Source organism: Notamacropus eugenii, chromosome 2 (assembly GCF_028372415.1).
Source record: "Notamacropus eugenii isolate mMacEug1 chromosome 2, mMacEug1.pri_v2, whole genome shotgun sequence".
In the NCBI taxonomy this organism is placed as follows: Eukaryota; Metazoa; Chordata; class Mammalia; order Diprotodontia; family Macropodidae; genus Notamacropus; species Notamacropus eugenii.
This window is the reverse complement of record NC_092873.1, coordinates 145,959,068-145,977,791: the sequence shown is the minus strand read 5'-3', so window position 1 is coordinate 145,977,791 and position 18,724 is coordinate 145,959,068. Positions and strand designations below refer to the sequence as shown.

General features: G+C 34.0%; 1 protein-coding gene across 4 annotated transcripts in view; it reads right to left on the bottom strand.

Annotated features, from left to right (window-relative positions):
• The window catches only part of MYO6 (myosin VI), a 226,644-nt gene that overhangs the window by 43,745 nt on the left and 164,175 nt on the right, over positions 1-18,724 (bottom strand). For all 4 annotated transcript variants that reach the window (XM_072642643.1, XM_072642644.1, XM_072642645.1 and 1 more), the window contains exons 17-23: positions 18,189-18,316; positions 11,069-11,164; positions 10,449-10,622; positions 7,237-7,275; positions 5,507-5,600; positions 2,861-2,991; positions 2,697-2,774 (exon numbers count right to left, since the gene is read on the bottom strand). In XM_072642643.1, the coding sequence (XP_072498744.1) occupies positions 2,697-2,774; positions 2,861-2,991; positions 5,507-5,600; positions 7,237-7,275; positions 10,449-10,622; positions 11,069-11,164; positions 18,189-18,316 (740 nt within the window). The remainder of the gene's footprint in view (positions 1-2,696; positions 2,775-2,860; positions 2,992-5,506; positions 5,601-7,236; positions 7,276-10,448; positions 10,623-11,068; positions 11,165-18,188; positions 18,317-18,724) is intronic.

Sequence of the window (18,724 nt, the reverse complement as noted above, 5' to 3'; positions counted from 1 at the left end):
AAAAAAAGCACTATAGCATTAAAGAATAAAATAATGAAATCTTTTCTGAATAACCTAAAATGAAAACAACTAGAGTTTCAGAAAACAGCTTGGACACTCTCCTTTTGATAAATTTGATAAATTAATTAATAAATTAACCTTTAATGATTTCTGTCACGCAGTCAATATATTAAAAAAAATTTCCTTTGTCTGCTGAAATTAAATTAAAAATGATAATTTTAAGATCAAAGGTCTTTGAAATTTTCATTAGCTTTCTTTTCCTCCTTTAGATTATTTGTCTTCAAGAAAACCCATCAATCAATAAGTGTTTAATTTATCACAGTCTGCCTCCCCTGCTGACCAATACTTCTTAATTACTGTTCCTATGGAAAAGGGGAGAATAGCTTATGATAAATATGTAAGATGTCATCTAAAGATATTTCACACATTTTCATCTTCTTATGTACTCCTTTTCTTTTTTGGATGGTGATCTAGGCCATCTGTGATGACAGTAAGTAAAAGAGCAACAAGAAAGTGCACACATAGTGAGTACTTGCTAGACAAAAATCCCATTTAAATTCAATCTGATTTTTATTTGAATTAATTTTGTCCTCAAGGCAAAAGATATCTTTTCTAGCATTTTATTTTCACTTAATCAAACAAAGATCATTGGTTTAACTTTAAGATTGTGAACAACATTTAAAATTTTATGAGGCTACAACTGTAGAGTTTAAGCAATACTATGGTTCTAAGAATAATTTCATGGACATAATTCATGGATTTAGTACTTCTAAATAATATGTAATTTAGTCATATAAATTAACATAGATCCCATATGTTATATGTCTTTAAAAAATTATGCTAAGGAACAAAAAACTTAAAGGAAAATTGAGCAAAATTTTTAATAAATGAAATCTAACTAGAATATTAAAACATGAAAAAATTTCATCTATACTATGTTTTTGGGAGAGAGGCAAATGATGAACAAATAAATACGGATTCTAAAGACTGTTTTTGAGTGAAATGTAATTTCACTACAATTTCAGACCAATATCCTAAACTTTCTATAGCTATAATCTAATATAAAAATTTTCATTTCTTTTTATATGACCACTAAACCAATCTAGTTTTTCTTTTTAATTCCATACAATACAATTGATTTAATCTGTTACTCTTCTATCACAATTTTCCACTGATTTACAAAAATGCTCAGGTCTCTCCAACCCTAAAAAATCCTTTGCCTTGGCCATTTTATTATATCCACACATTACCCCCATTTCTTTGCTCCTATTCACTGACAAATATCTGGAATTAAATGTTTATACCCAAAGCCTCCATTTCATCACTTTTACACAACTAAGCTTCCATCCCTAACACTCTACTGAAATTATTCTTTCAAAAGTCACCAATGTCCTAAATATCAGATCCAATGGCTTTTGTCAGCTCCTATCCTCCTTCACCTCTTTGCAGTAATCTGACACTTAAGCACTTCCCAGATCTAGATACTTTCTCCAACTCTGGCTTAAGATACAGCCTCACTTTCCTGGATATCCACCTATCTTCCCAACTACCCCTTCTTGGATCTCCTTTGCTGAGTCAGTTTTCTTTCTAAGATGATTTCATTCTGCTATCATCTTCTACATTTCCCCTTGATAATTTCGTTTCCATCTAAACTACCAGCTTGTTATAGATGACTCCCACAATTCTATCTCCTACTCTGAGCTGTCTTCCAAACTCTTTTCTCCAAATGCCTTCAAGACCTCTTCTCTAACACCTCAAATTCACCACACTCTGAATCAAGACAATTATCTTTCCCTCTAAACCATTCATTTGACCATGTCTGTCACTTTGTGTACCACTTTAAGCTTCCTATATTTGCAATCTCAAAATTCCCTTTGGTGTTTTCTCTGGAATCCAATGATAAGAGTTCGTGAAACACAAGGCTGTAAACAGGAAAGACTTTAGGTCTTTCCCACCAAGGTTAACATGTGGCCTTGTGAAACGGGCCCAATTCTACCTGCTCTATTATCCCAATAATCAATAGGTCCCTTTCCCCTTAAACTTTCAAAAAGCAATCTGTTCACACCTCTCAAGAGCACCTATATTATTTTATGTTAATGTCTGTGACATGCATGTGTGCACCAATGTAGAAAGCCATGAGTACAGTGGAAAGGGCACTTAGTACTAGACCAGGAATCAGCAGAGACCCAGGGTTTGAATTCCACCTTCAACATTATCTCTGTAACCACGGAGGAAATATGTGTTTGTGTTTTGACAAAATACTCTATAAATTGTGTGAATTTTCCTGAAAACAAGGAAATTTAGTGTATACGTGTATATATAATATATATAGTATCTTCATATGAGGGAAGGAAATTATATAATCTATGAGCCATTAATACTTAAGATTGAAGACAGTTAAAATTAAAAATCTATAAAATCACTTCATTTTTATATTCAGAGTATCTTAACATTTGATCTATTTTTAAATAAGTGTATTTAACAGATAGGTAGAGGACTATGGGAGTGAAATGCTGCCTGCATAAGCTGTCCAATGTAAATGTTTTGTTGGTTGATTTCACTTTACTATATTTCTTTATTACAAGGAAGAGCTCAATGGAGTGAAGGGGGAAGCAAGTATGTAAAAAAAAAAAATAACCAAGATGTAAATAAAAATTTAAAGTATTTTTTTTAAAAAGCAAATAAACATTTTTTACCTTGCCAGGTCTAAAAAACACTTTTGTTAATCCAAATTTGTAGTCATGTTCATTGAGACCCAAAGCTTTAAAAAGAGCCTAAAAAATAAAAAAAATTAATTTTTATTATTTAGTAAACTTTACAAAACAATAACAGGCAGTTTCAACATATATGACATTAATACCTTGCAAAAGAGTCTTGGATCCAATCGAGCAAGTTTATCTGGCATATATTTCTTGTACATGTTATAGAGTTCATGAAATGAGGCTCGAGATGGAAAACCACCCTGCATCAGATCCAAAACAGATACCATACCTACATTCATAAACAGAAACAAATTACTACTGATGTAATTTATAAGGGCCTAAGGATCACTTTCAAGTTAGCAAAACCTTTACATGAAAATAATTCTGCAATGGCAATTAACGGAAACCAAATATTTAGGAAGTAAAATTATATTGAGAAAAGCAGTCAAGATTTCTGATAAAATAATATAATATTCAGACATGTATTTCCTCCCAGTATTTCTGATTAGTAGCTTTATCATTACTATACAGGACAGATTTAATTTAGGAAGTTAGATTTCTAAAACTATTTTATTTAACAGAACTTTGTTTAGAGGAGGGTTTCTTAACTTGTAAACATATTTTTAAACATTGTAATAAGTATATCTCAATATAATTGATTTCCTTTGTAATCCTACATTCACAGACTTTACAGAAAATGAATTAAAAACCCGAATTTGAAGCATGGTGTTAATTACTTAATAGATCTTTAATCTTGATCAGCAAGTTTACACCTACAAATACATTAAACTGGCAGAAAATTAAAGTTGAATATTTTAAAGTTTTATTTTCTACAAAAAGTCTATAACCCAATCACAACAAATCAGCTGACACAGGAAATTCTACAGCTTTCACATGTGGATTAACCTATTCCTAAAAATCTCATTGCTATTTTAAAAAAATATATATTATTGCTCATTTCTGAACAGATCTAAAATGCTCCCCAATAAACATGGCCACATACATAAGTACAAAACAGAGGTTAACTATAGAAAATAGAGAAGAAAAGGTCTGTATCTTTTTCCCATTCCACTATGTTCCATCTTTATCTTCCATATAAATGAGCCTAAATATGTCTACCACAACTCTAAGACTGAGACAACTGACTCTGAGAACTTAATGATGTTCAGTCTAAACCGAGCAATGAAGCTAATTTCTATCTGTGAGTGTTAACATGCCAATAAGTATAAACAAAATACTGGTAGAGAGGGATTCAAGAGATCTCACCAATAGGATATTTGCAGGACCTGTTTTTGTAACAAAACCTGTCCTTAAATCAGTGGGTCAGATCTCAGACAAAAATGTAGGATTTGTCTGGGGCAATCTCAGTTTTTGATACCCTATACTAGATTGGCAGATATGCCAGTATATCTCAATGTCAACAATGCTTTGATTCCCATGGCCCACCAACAGCTATACAGAACCTGAAATGTTGTGTTGTATACATATGTATGTGTGTGCCAAGTATTGCCTTGAATTATAAATTAACTGACAGTTAATAAGATAATTCACGGCTCTTGTGTTGAGCTATTTTCTACAGTTCAAAGTCTAGAATCTCTTTCCCTGAGTATAAAGTTGGTCATTTAAAAAAATACTTATGACTAGGAATCTTTGGAGTAGGATTCCTTTCCTGAGTTAGTAAAGATGAAAAAAAAAAAAACGGTTTCTCAATGAAGTTCTGGACTGAACATATCTGTGACTCACTTTACTTCTATTCTCACAAATGCTTCTCCTTGCCTTCGCTACCTCAAATATCCATCATAGACTGATAACTGCAGTCCTGCTCAAACCTCAGTCTTCTTTCACCATCTTACATTAGATACAGTAAGGTCATTTCAGGTAAAAAGTCTGCCAAAAGTAAATTATAATATCCTTATGATTTTGAGATATTAACATAAAAAAACAAGTTAAAATAAAGAAGAATAACTTTAAATTTTAATTTGCCCACAATAATATGGGAATACTGATTAAAGAAAAAATTTGGACACAAAGTATAGCTGTATCTTGACCCATGAACTGTTGAGTTTTTGCCAAGCCATTAGAGCCTAGATTAGGAAAATTTTGTTTTAAACTGAACTTACAGAAAAAAAAACTGGTCAGCTGTAAAATACCAAAACCAAGAAGGGATAAAGTGAAACAATGACCATTTTTTTTAAATTTCTGAAAATTCTGATTGCTTATAATAGTAATAATTATTTTCCAAAGATGGTAGATTTTTAAATTTAATTTTTTAATGCTTTTTAAATTTAATTTTAAATGCTAATTACCCTTTGAGGAGGTAAAAAAAAAAAAACAGGTAACATTATTCTACTACACTTACAAATATAACATAACTATGCAGCTTTAAGGCATGCCAGGCACAGAAAGACAGGAGTTCAAGAATTCCACCTCATACACTTAACTAACTGTATAAACAAGTCACATAATTTCTCAGGGCCTTTGTTCTTTATCTGTAAAATGAAAGGGTTGGACTCAAGGTCTTCTTAGGTCCCTTGTAACTTTAAATCAATGACTGTATGGTCTTCACAATAACTCTGTGAAACCAATAGTAAAAGCATTAATACCTTTCTACTTTTTACAGATAAAGGAGGGCGTGAGAGGTTAAGTCATTTTCCATCACCACACAGCTAGTAAATATGTAAGAACAGATCAGAACCCATCTCCTTTTTACTCACTAAACTGTGATATTTTCCACTTTAGGTTAAATAATGAGGACAATGTTAACAGAGATCACTGACAAAAAGTTACCTAAGTATAAAAAGTACCTGAACACTGAAGTTGGGACAAAATCTGAGCACCTTCAAAATGGTGACTTGTCATCTTTAAATTAGGCTTGATGCAACGAATAAAGCTAGATCCCTAAAAGAATGACAATACATTGTTATGTCACAAATATATCTTTATTTTTACACATTGTGGGAAACAGAATTAAAGAACAAATTAATAACAATAATGATAATTATGCATAAAGTTCTTTAAAAGTAATTGCTTAAATAACAAAAGTATGTGTACCTTTTGTGCTATAAATCCTAATAGCTCAGAAAATCTTTTCAGATATTAATGGCCAAAAATGTACAGGTTAAAAAAAAATCCTGTAATGAAATGCTTCAAGTGTAAAAATATCTTATGTACTTAAATTAAATATCATGCCTTTCTTATTCCTAGCATTTAGAAGACACAACACACATAGGAGGATTTAGCTGAAAGGCAAGTGGAAGGACCTACTGGTCTCAAAGGTAAAGCTCCAGGGCAAATGGCAAGGCTCAGGGGTACTTAAGGTCCCCTGGCAGGATAAATGGCAATGCCTGGGCTTTAGGAGGAAGTGGCAGCAAGGCAAATAAAAGATAAAGACCTTTCTCATTCTTGACTAGACACTAACCACCTACCTCAGCCCTTTCAGAGTATGAGATTCTGACACTACTATTAAAACATCAATCTCCAAAGTCCCTACAATACTAAAGTCCATACACAGGTAGAAAGGTTGATAGGAAGCCAGATAGGTAGGTGGGCTGTAGTAGGAGAAGGAGGAAGGCAGTACATAGTATCTCCTTCACACTGGGTTATCCACATGGAGATTCAGCCTAGGCAGAGTAGTGGTTCTTAAGTGACTGGTTCTTAATCCTAAAACATAGTTTTTCTAAACTACAATTAGTCATGCTATTTTCTTCACCTATAGGAAACTATGTTGTTATTTAAATAAATCTTCATTTAAGATCACATCAACTCTGGAACTCATAAGTTAGTACTTAATATATCTTGCTTTACCCTCCCTGGGTATTCCCTGGAGTTCTTCCCTTATCCTGATTGGAGAGGGTAGACAGTGAAGAATTCCTCTCAGATCCTCCATTTAAAGAGGGGACACAGGGCAGCCACATCATAATTTCTAACCTGGCTTCATCACTGTCTCCAGGAATTCATCTTCCTACAAAGATCATACCAATTCTGAAATTCACTTCTTCAGTATCCATCCCTGGGGTCCCTCCCTCTCACTACAGAAGATGGAGAATGGACAATAGAGAACTCCTCCCAGATCATAGGAGCTATCTCATCATTTCCTACCAGGCTGAAGACCATTGCCACACCCCCACCAACCAGCACTCCTCCTTCCCCTGTCCCAACCCCTCCATTAGACTGTGTCTCCTAGAGGGCAGGGATTGCTTTTGCACTTTTGTAAAGATTTTGTAAAATATCCAGCAATTATACAAAGTGTCTTTCTGGCACACAGGAAGCACTTAATAAATGCTTGTTCAATGGCTGACCTGGGGAATGACGAGTGTGTAAAAAAACAAAAGGTAATTATAAAACATTCTGAAAACTATTTATGATAAAAGGATTTACTACACAGAGTTCAATTCAAGCATTTATAAAAATTCAACACTTTTCTTGGTACTAGCCCCAAGGTATTAGTAGATACTAATAATAATAGTATCTCATGGATAAAAATACAGATTAAGCAACGAGTAGAAAAAAGTATGTTGTCTTCAAGCCTACTTACAGTGCTGCGCAATTTTTCCAGGAGCAAATTTAACTGTGTCTGTAGAAGAAAAAAAAATCTGTTTACTATATCAAAAAACAAAAGTACATAGATGAATATTAGTTAATATCAAGGGATGCTAAAGCTATTGTCACTATGTTTTTAAAAAATTAACTTATTACAGTTTGATAAGGGAAACATGCAAAAGAGTCTGATGAAAGTTCATCATGCAACATGCCTTGTACCAACATGCCAAGGAAATTAATCACTATACTTATACAAGATATATTAGGGATGGAAATGATTAATAGTACTACTACTACTACTACTACTACTACTCCTACTATTAACTACTCCTACTACTAAATGTAAGCCCCACCCTTTAAAATTTATATGGAATAAAACAGAGCAAATTTTAAAAGTGAGATACATTAAATATGCAGATGGCTCATGGAAACCTATACACAGGTCAGTCGCAACTCACTGAGCAAGGCTATACTTAAAAAAGAGTATGAGTATGCAAATAAATGGCATACAAAAGCGTTATTTAGACAACATTTGTCACTGATAATATATTCATGTACATCTGCAGAAGTTCCTTTTACTATTTTTCAACTACCTTGAAGGAAAAGACTTAATTTGAGTTTAAACTTTGGCAATATTTTATATATAAAATAATTCTGACAATAAAGTAAAAAAATGATTTAATTACCCTATTATTTAAAATGCTGTGATTACAGTTATATAGTTCATCCTGCCTCAGTTCCAGAATTGAATATTCCATCTACTTTGCCAAGAATTTATAAACCTTGAATGCCCTATGATTCTGCCAAGTACATTTTTGTAATACTGACATCTGGGTTCTTTCATAATCTCCCTGTGAAAAGTTTGGTTTCAAAACTTTTATTAATACTAACAACGCACAGTAATACAATTTATATTCATTTAAAATAGACTTTAGGAGGTCTTGGATATACTATCACAGAGAGAATTCAAAGTGAAGGATACTAAAATGATTTCTCAATTCAACAAAATATAGTTGACAACCCACTTTTTTAGAGGTGAAATGTCTGACAACTTACACTATCTGATACACTACTAACAAACACAAAAGAAAGAAATAGTTACTAGAAAACCTATGAGAGCAGGAGGGAGCCTAGGAACAGGGCACAAATAAAACAAGGCAGCAAAATTAACTAGGACAGAATCTGAGAGTTGACAAAAGAAGCAAGAACTATAACTAGAACAGCCTGGGTAAATAGTTCTCTATAAGAGAATAACTCCTGTACTACAGTAAAGTTCATGATAATCCTAAGCCATTATGTAATGATAAACATATTCAGTTTTAAAAACAGCATACAAGCATATAAATTCATTTTTGAAGAAAAACTCATTTCAATTGGGTTCTTAAAGTGTAACATTCAGTTATGAGGAAATTTACATCTATGAATCTTTTCATTAGCTAATGATTCTAGACAATGAAAAAATATTATGTAAGCTACCCAATCAGTTATGATGACTTATGAAACTTTAATTTGAAACTAAGAAGTCCTTTAGAATTTCCTGGGCCTTGCCTCTGCATGTGTTTTACTCTCTCTTTTATCATAGTTTTTGTGAAAATGTCATATATGCTTAATAATGTAAGCTTGTAGAGAGCAGTGCTTGTGTCCCCCTCTATCTAGCATAGTGACTTTCACAAATAACACCTAATTGTTAAAATTTAGAATTATATTATTTAGCTACATATAGCAAAGCAGTGTTCTAAGCACAAGAAATCTCAGTGCAAAACGGTTCAGAGAAAAACATGTAACAATGTTTCTAGAAAACTATTCCTAATTACGTTAATTTTGACTATAAGTTTTGCAGGTGAAATAATATATGTTGCTGAGAGAGACAGAAAGAAATCAGGCAAATAGTGAATGAGTTTTGAGAATGAGTTTTAACAGTGGTTAAAAACCTTTCTTTGGGAAATAGCATTAAGTTCATAAAGATTGATCTATTTTTTAAAAGTTCTATTTGTATGAATTATGAACAGTTAATATTACTGAATATAAAAAACAAAAGATAAAATATGATTCAAAATTATTCAAAATTATTATGTTAAAAGTTAATTATTATCTATTAAAATACTCTGAAACAAGCAACAGAAGTATTTGTTGTCATTTCTAAAAATACTTTGCATCTTGTTAACTTATCAAAGTTTTCATGTAGATAATTAAGTCAAATTCATATCTTTAATCCTAATATTTAAAAGTAATCATTTAAAGTCAAAGAAAATTAACCTTCTGAGTTCAAAATAATTTTTCTGACATACAAAAGACAAAAACACAATAATTTTCCATGGAACTAGTATAAAACATAAATATATTACACTACAACTAGTTCTTTATTCACCACATTTTCAGGAAAAAACCCTATATCACATATCTTGAGCTTGAAAAATCAGTAGTTTAGACCAATGAAAGGTTTTCCATTTTAAGGTAGACATTTTGAAAAATTATTCCCCTTGTCTCAAACAATAAAAAAATTCTTGATTTTAATATGAGAACAATTAAATCTGACATGAAACATTTGTCAAAAGTAAATAAGTAATTTGAAGCTTTTAGTACTTGCCTTCTAAATAATATAATCATTTTAATACAATTTTAATAATAAATATCTGTTAGTGTAGTATACACATTTACAATGCCACAATGATATAAAACATATCAAAAAGAAATTACAAATTGCTCTGAGAAGGGCTCTTACTAAAATGGTAATAAAATTTATAAATACAAATCCATAAAGGTGATCATTTACCTGAAGCCCCTGGCTGTGCCTGCTTTTCCTCTCTCAACTCAACTAGTTCTTTCTAGCCATCCTGAGCTGGAATATCCCAGCTAAAATAAAACTGCTGAATAAGGAAAGGAAACAGAAAACATGTGGAGAAAGTAAGGTTTTAAATGTCAGCTTGACAGTAAGCAGAAGAAAGGAGAAAAATCAGGAGAAGTAATCAGATATTTTGGTTAGGCACTAAAAAAGGAAGCATTTAGAATATTGAAAGTATTTCTGTATTTGCAATTCCTCTCTATCTCATTAAATTTAAAGTTAAAAAAAGGCCTGTTCAGGCCAACTTTTATATTACAAATAATGGATTTCTCCCAGAGACTTGGTTTATATCTACTTTACTGGTAAAATTTAAACATTTTGAAAGCAGGAAAAATTTATAAGTATTTTTAAAGTCATTTTAATACCTTGAATTTGTTCCCCACACTGATGAAGCTAAGTTTTCCTGCTTTTTGTTTAGTGTCTTTGTTGTTGTTTGTGGATGACTCAAATAATTCCCGAATAAATTTATCCCTGGATTCACATATTAAGGATTCAAGTGACATATGCAAAGCATCATTGTTTTTCTCAACAAACTGAGTCTGGAAAAAAAAGTAAAACAATTTGTTTAGAACAAGCAAACTTCACAACATTAAAAGAGTCTTCTCGTACTGAAGAAATACAAACATTTCAATCATTTTTGAATGTTTTATATTTAGAGACCCTGAAAACTGGGATCAAAATATACCAACCACTTAACACATGGAGAAAGCCTTTCATCCTAATCTGAGTATTAACAAACAGGATGTTTTCCTATGGTTAAACCAGTATCTTAACCTGGTGTCTACAGACATCCCTAAAGATCCATGAACACATTTCAGAGTGTTCATGAATTTGCGCTTTTTTAATATTTTGATAATTTTATTTTATATAATTGGTTTTCTTTACAATTATGTTGTTTTATGCATTTAAGAAAATTATTCTGATAAGAGGTCGATAGGCTACACAAGACTGCCTAGTCATACTATGACACTAAATATATACTCACTGTTTCATAGCACACAGCTCCAGCAAAATGCCTGATGATAAAACCTTCATCATCTCTGATATTCCTGTGAATAGTCAGTTTGGATTTCCTGGGAATCTGAAAAGGAATCCATAGGTCTTCAATTTATGAAATTATTAAATAATGAATTACATAATCTGTGGTTAATTCCTTAATGAAATAACTCAAATTCAGAAGGTGCCTCTAACTTTAACTGGAGCAATGCTTCTGAAATGTCAGATATCAAAGTGTTCTTGAATTATATATAAAAAAATTAAGATATCACAATACCACAGACAAACTAAATACTATGACTAACAGAATATCAAGGCCAGATTGAAGCACAATGTGCCTTTTGTAAAATTAATGACGTACCTATCAAATTATCTCAGATTTAGAACTAGAAGGGGCACTAGAGATCATATAATTTAATCCTTTCTTTTTACAAACAAGGAAAAGGGAGCCCACAAAGAATAGCTGACTTGTCTAGGATCCCAAAGTCACCAACTGTCTGAGGTATGATTCAAACCCATGTTCTGATGCCAAGTACAGGGCTCTAGTCACTACACTATTTTTTAGGATAATACTGTTATCAAGCTTCAGAAAATTCCAAATACCCAATGAAGATTTCATTAATCCCCTTCCATTTAATAAGTGCCATTTGGCTCATTCAAGGCCTAAAGACCACCACACTGAGATTGTTTCCATATAAAAATATATTATTCATTTTTGGTAGTGCACAGAAGTTTCAGTAATGATAACTTAAAATTAGAGACTTGCATAATATGAACATAAATGATCATCTAGTCTAATCCCCACATATTGCAAATGAAATCACTGATATCCTATGATGAAAAAGTATCTTGTTCTTGTCTTTTATATCAGTGCTTTCTGTGCTTTGAATTTGAGGCAGGAAGGTCAGAGATTAATACCTCCCTTTTAGAGCCAAGGAAACGGACTACAGGCAACAGTATGAGTAAAACACAGAAGTAGGACATGGTAGAACATGTTTCAAGGGCAGAGAGCAGCCCAATTTTGGCTGAAGTACAGAATTTGTGGAAAGTTCCTTTGCAGAGGTGTTGAACTCTGTGGAATTATGAATGCACTGCTGTCAGCTGGTAGGCTGATCCATTTATTAAACTGCTCTTTATCTTTTTCTCTTCTTCACTACAAGGGAGGAATGACTTGTTGGATGGCAGAAAGTTTATATTAAGAATTTTTTTTTTAATTTTTTATATTTTTATTAAACTTTTAACATTTATTTTCACACATTTTTGGGTTACAAATTTTCTCCCCTTTTTTCCCCTCCCCCCCCCCAGATCCAAGCTTTCTAATTGCCCCTGTGACCTATCTTCTCTCTCCTCTATCCTCCCTCCCTGCCCTTGTCTCCGTCTTCTCTTTTGTCCTGTAGGGCCAGATAGCTTTCTTGACCCCTTAACCTGTATTTCTTGTTACCCGGTGGTAATAACATTACATTTGGTCCTAACACTTTGAGTTCCAACTTCTTTAGTTCCCTCCCTCTCCACCCCTTCCCCTTGGAAGACAGGCAGTTCAATATAGGCCATATCTGTTTAGTTTTGCAAATGATTTCCATAAGAGTTGTGTTGTATAGGACTAACTATATTTCCCTCCATCCTGTCCTGTCCCCCATTACTTCTATTTTCTTATGGTCCTTTCCCTCCCCATGAGTGTCGACCTCGTATTGCATTCTCCTCCCCATGCCCTCCCCTCTATCCTCCCCCCCATCCTACTTGTGCCCCTGTCCCCCACTCTCCTGTATTATGAGATAGGTTTTCCTATCAAAATGAGTGTGCATTATATTCTTTCCTTCAGTGGATTGTGATGAGAGTAGACCTCATGTTTTTCTCTTGCCTCCCCTCTTTATCCCACCACTAATAAGTCTTTTGCTTGCCTCTTTTATAAGAGATAATTTGCCCCATATAACTTCTCCCTTTCTCCTCCCAATATTTCTCTCTCACTGCTTGATTTCATTTTTTTTTTTTTAGTATGTGATCCCATCCTCTTCAATTCACTCTGTGCACTCTGTCTCTATGTATGTGTATGTGTGTGCATGTGTGTGTGTGTGTGTACTCCCACCCAGTGCCCAGATACTGAAATGTTTCAAGAGTTATAAATGTCTTTCCATGTAGGAATGTAAACAGTTGAACTTTAGTAAGTCCCTTATGATTTCTCTTTGCTGTTCGCCTTTTCATGGTTCTCTTCATTCTTGTGTTAGAAAGTCAAATTTTCTTTCCAGTTCTGGTCTTTTCATCAGGAAAATTTGAAAGTCTTCTATTTCATTGAAAGACCATTTTTTTTCCTGAAGTATTATACTCAGTTTTGCTGGGTAGGTGATTCTTGGCTTCAGTCCTATTTCCTTTGACTTCTGGAATATCCTATTCCATTCCCTTCTGTCCCTCAATGTAGAAGGTGCCAGATCTTGTACTATCCTGATTGTATTTCCACAATACTTGAATTGTTTCTTTCTAGCTGCTTGCAATATTTTCTCTTTCACCTGGGAATTCTGGAATTTGGCCACAATGCTCCTAGGAGTTTCTCTTTTTGGATCTCTTTCAGGCGGTGTTCTGCGGATTCCTTGAATATTTATTTTGCCTTCTGGTTCTAGAATCTCAGGGCAGTTTTCCTTGATAATTTCATGGAAGATGATGTCTAGGCTCTTCTTTTGATCATGGTTTTCAGGTAGTCCCAGAATTTTTACATTGTCTTTCCTGATTCTATTTTCCAGGTCAGTTGTTTTTCCAATAAGATATTTCACCTTATCTTCCATTTTTCGAATCTGCGCGGTATGTTCTGAGATATCTGTCTTTCTCGAAAAGTCCAAAGCTTCCATCTGTACCATTCCAGATTTGAGAGATCTATTTTCTTCAGTAAGCTTTTGAATCTCCTTTTCCATTTGGTTAATTCTGCTTTTGAAAGCATTCTTCTCCTCATTGGCCCCTTGCACCTCCCTTGCCAGCTGAGTTAGGCTAGTTCTCAGGGTGCCAATTTCTTCAAGATTTTTTTGGTTCTCCTTTAGCAGGGAGCTGATCTGCTTTTCATGCTTCTCCCTCATCCCTCTCATTTCCCTTTCCAGTCTTTCCTCCACCTCTCTAACTTGATTTTCAAAATTCCTCTTGAGCTCTTCCATGGCCCGAGCCCATTGGGTGGGCTGGGACACAGAATCCTCGATTTCTGTGTCTTTGCCTGATGGCAAGCATTGTTCCTCCCCATCAGAAAGGAGGGGAGGAAGTGTTTTTTTCTCTGCGATAAAGTACTCTTCAATAGTTTTATTTCTTTTCCCTTTTCTTGGCATATTCTCCACCTAGTGGCCTGAACTCTGAATGTTCTCCTCACACCCACCTCGCCTCCTACTCCTCCCAGCCAGCGTTTGGGAGGACTGAGATTCAATATATTAAGAATTTAAGGCAACATAAAAACAAAATATACTAACAAAAATATTTTTAACGAATATTTTGAAGGGGAAGGTATGGTGTTATTAAGTATCTACTATGTACAAAGCACTAGGATACATGTGAATACTTTTTCTTTTACGCTAGACAAAATAAATGGAAATACACAATTAAATAATTCCTGCCTTCAAATGCATACATTCCACTAGGGAGGGAAGGAGTTCAAAGTGTATTGCTTAAACATCATACAGCACGTCAATGGAAGTTTCTGAGCAAAGGAGTGGCAACCCCTCAATCAATGCAGAAGGAAAAGCAGCCTTAACAGTAGAAGTGGAGGCCAAAGGAAATAGAGGTACTAAGATCAGAAAGGACAGAAAGCTCTTACTTCAGATGGTTTACCAGGAAGGCCTGTACTAATGTATTAGTGACAAAAGAAAAAAAGCCCAGAATGGGTGTATGAGATTCCAGAAGCATAGATAACCTTTACAGAATGATGTGTAAGGGGGACATGTTAACCATAATACACAAATATCAAGAATAAAAGTCTGAGTAAAATAAATGTTCCACTGATAGAAATAAAGTAAAAAAGGTGGATCAGATTTAAAAATTAAAAACACAGCATTATGAAATGCAAGATGGATAACTTTGATTACCTTAAACTGAAAAGTTTTTGCACAACCAAACCCAATGCAACCAAAATTTGGAGCGATGCAGTAAATTGGGAAAGAATTTTTACAGCTAATCTTGGGGATAAAGGCCTCATTTCTGGAACATAGAAAACTCAGTCAAATGTACAACAACACAAGTCATTCCCCAACTGATAAATGGTCAAAGGATATGAACAGGCAATTTTCAGAGGAAGATATTAAAGATATCTATAATCATATGAAAAAATGCTCTAAATCACTTTTGATTAGAGAGATGCAAATCAAAACAACTCTGAGATACCACATCACACCTATAAGATTGGCAAACATGACAGAACAGGAAAATGATAAATGTTGGAGAGGATGTGGGAGAGTTGGAACACTAATTCATTGTTGGTGGAGCTGTGAGCTCATCCAACCATTCTGGAGAGCAGTTTGGAACTATGCCCAAAGGGCATATCGCTACTAGAACTGTATCCCCAAGAGATCATACACATAGAAAAGGGTCCCACATGTACAAAAATATTTATAGCAGCACTCTTTGTAGTTGCCAAAAACTGGAAATCAAGAGGATGCCCATCACTTGGGGAATGGCTGAATAAGTTGTGGTATATGAATGTAATGCAGTACTATTGCGCCATAAGAAATGATGAACAGGAAGACTTCAGAGAGGCCTGGAAGGACTTATATGATCTGATACTGAGCAAAAGGAACAGAACCAGAAGAACTCTGTGCACAGCAACGACCACAGTGTGTGAGAGTTTTTTCTGGTAGACTTGGAACTTCCTAATAACGCAAGAACTTAAAAAAATAAAATAAAATAATAATTCCCATTGGTTTTCTTTTTTTTTTTTTTTTACGATTTTAGAATTTGTTTTTATTGATTATTGATGCAATTTGTTGATTGCATATTTGTTATAAAGATTTTTTTATTAATTTATTTAACTTTTAACATTCATTTTCACAAAATTTTGGGTTCCAAATTTTCTCCCCATTTGTCCCCTCCTCCCACCCCAAAACACCGAGCATTCTAATTGCCCCTATCACCAATCTGCCCTCTCTTCTATCATCTCTCCCTTCCCTTATCCCCATCTTCTCTTTTGTCCTGTAGGGCCAGATGCCTTTCTATACCCCTTTACCTGTATTTCTTATTTCCTAGTAGCAAGAACAATACTCGACAGTTGTTCCTAAAACTTTGAGTTCCAACTTCTCTTCATCCCTCCCTCCCCACCCATTCCCTTTGGAAGGCAAGCAATTCAATATAGGCCATATCTGTGTAGTTTTGCAAATGACTTCCATAACAGTTGTGTTGTGTCAGACTAACTATATTTCCCTCCATCCTATCCTGCCCCCCCATTGCTTCTATTCTCTCTTTTGATCCTGTCCCTCCCCAAGATCCCATTGGTTTTCTAAGACAAAATGCCTTCCACACTCAGAGAAAGAACTATGGAATTCATCTGCAGAATGTAGCAGATCATGTTTGTATATGTGTGTGTGCATATTATGTTTTGATTTGTTTTATGATTTCTTCCATTTATTTTAGTTCATCTACGCAGCATGACTATAGTGAAAACATATTCAATAGGAAAGTATATGTAGATCCTACATAGAATTGTATGGCATCTAGGGAAGGGAGGGGGGTGGTGGGGAGTAGGTGGTGGGGTAAAAATCTAAGTTTTTTGGTAGTGATTGTAGAACATCAAAAAAATGATTAATTAATTTTTTTAAAAATGGCATACTCTAAGTTTTGTAATGGTTGAAAATATTAAATTCCACACCAATTCCCCTACATTTTTGTCATTGTGAATTTACCTTTCCTGTCAATTGATGTCATTTAAACTGCTGAACAATCAAGGAAATACAAGTCATATTTTTTTCCAAGAACAGCGCACTGAGGAGATGATTCATGTGTGAAAGAGTTTTTCATCTGTTTCAATGAAACTTAGTATCCCTATATGTAAAATGAGGGGGCTGATATGATTTCCGGGGACCTTTTTAGCTCTCAAGTTATGTAAAGTCTATGTGACAGTCATCTATTTTGGAAAGCTGAATCACATTTTCCTTTAGAAATTATTAATAGTGGTAACAACAATAACTGACAATTAAATAGTGCTTTAAGCTTTAGGTAATAGAGCACTATATATAAAAAATCTCTTTTGAGCCTTACAACAAGCTTGGGAGATATTCTGATACCCACCTGTAAGGACGGTTATGCTGAGAAAGGTTAAGCAGCATGTTTAGATTTAAAGAGCCAGTAACAGTATTTGAGGTTGGATTGAGTCTCGTCTTCCTAACTCGAATTCCAGGGCTTTTTTAATTCACTACCTTGAGTTGTCTCTCCAATTAGAGCTTTCAACAAGATTATCAAATAATATTTACTTTAATGAAAACTATAGAGGAAAATCTGTGATTTCATGAGCATGAGGAATTACTGGGAAAGGAAGTTCCTACAACAGTTTACAACCCATCTGACTTAGTAAATAGTTCCTAGGGGAGTTACTTGAGACACACAAGTTAAGTGATTTGCACAAGGTCACCTAGCTTCTAAGTATCAGAGGCAGGACTGGAACCTAAGTCCTTGCTGAATCCAACTTATTAGCTATGTCTATTGGTCAATATTTTATAGAAATATAGAAGAAAGTACGTTAGCACTTCTACTATTAGACCTAGAATTTTCATTCAAGCTTTACAAACAAACTAGAAAGAACGAATTGAGAACAGGTATTCATGAATTCAGAAAATTGCACACATGTCTTTGTGCAATCTATTGATCCCTCCCCCCAATGGAACAAATGAAAACTGAGCTCCCACTTTAGGCCTTCACTATTACATACAGTGTATCACATAAGAAGTACCCATATTATGTAAAGAAAAGAATTTTCTAGTTTTTTTTTAAAGGTGTATTTACGACAAGCAATGTTTAAGATGTCCGTTGGTACTTTTCAGGAATGCCTAATTAATAGAACTAGTTCCATTAAGGGATCTTCAGGAGGATGAGCCCTCATTTTCTTCTTCACTATACTAAATCTTCCTGTAAGGCTAATAACTTTCTAACAGTAAACTCACAGTAAGACGAAAATGGTCCTTGTGCTTCTGATGAACTGCAGCTGTAAAATGCTGATCACTTGGTTGAGGAAGACGATTTTCTTCATCCAAAATATCCAGAACTCCCACTAATTTTGCTTCAATTAAATCTATTTAAATGAAAAAAATAAATCATTCAAAACAATGTTAACTGTAACCAAGCATAAAATATAGCACTAAGTGTTAACAACACACTCATCACAAACTAGAAAAACTTAACTAAAGACTTTGCTGGTTCTATGCTATTGATTTTTACTGCAAAATTTATCATTGCAGTCCAAAGTAGTGCAGCGAAAAGTAGTACAGTGAATTTAATAAAGTTATTTTTGGTTTTTAAAATTTTTATGGAAAAAGAAATTTCTTATTCTTGTCTTTCTGGAATCACTGAGGAGGCCTGGTGGAGGAAAAAGAACATCTTTTTCTCATTTAGATCATGACTTTTAGAAATACATCAAACCTACAAGGCTTCAGAACAAAAAGAACAAATCATTCCAAATTTTCTTGCCTCTTCATGCCAC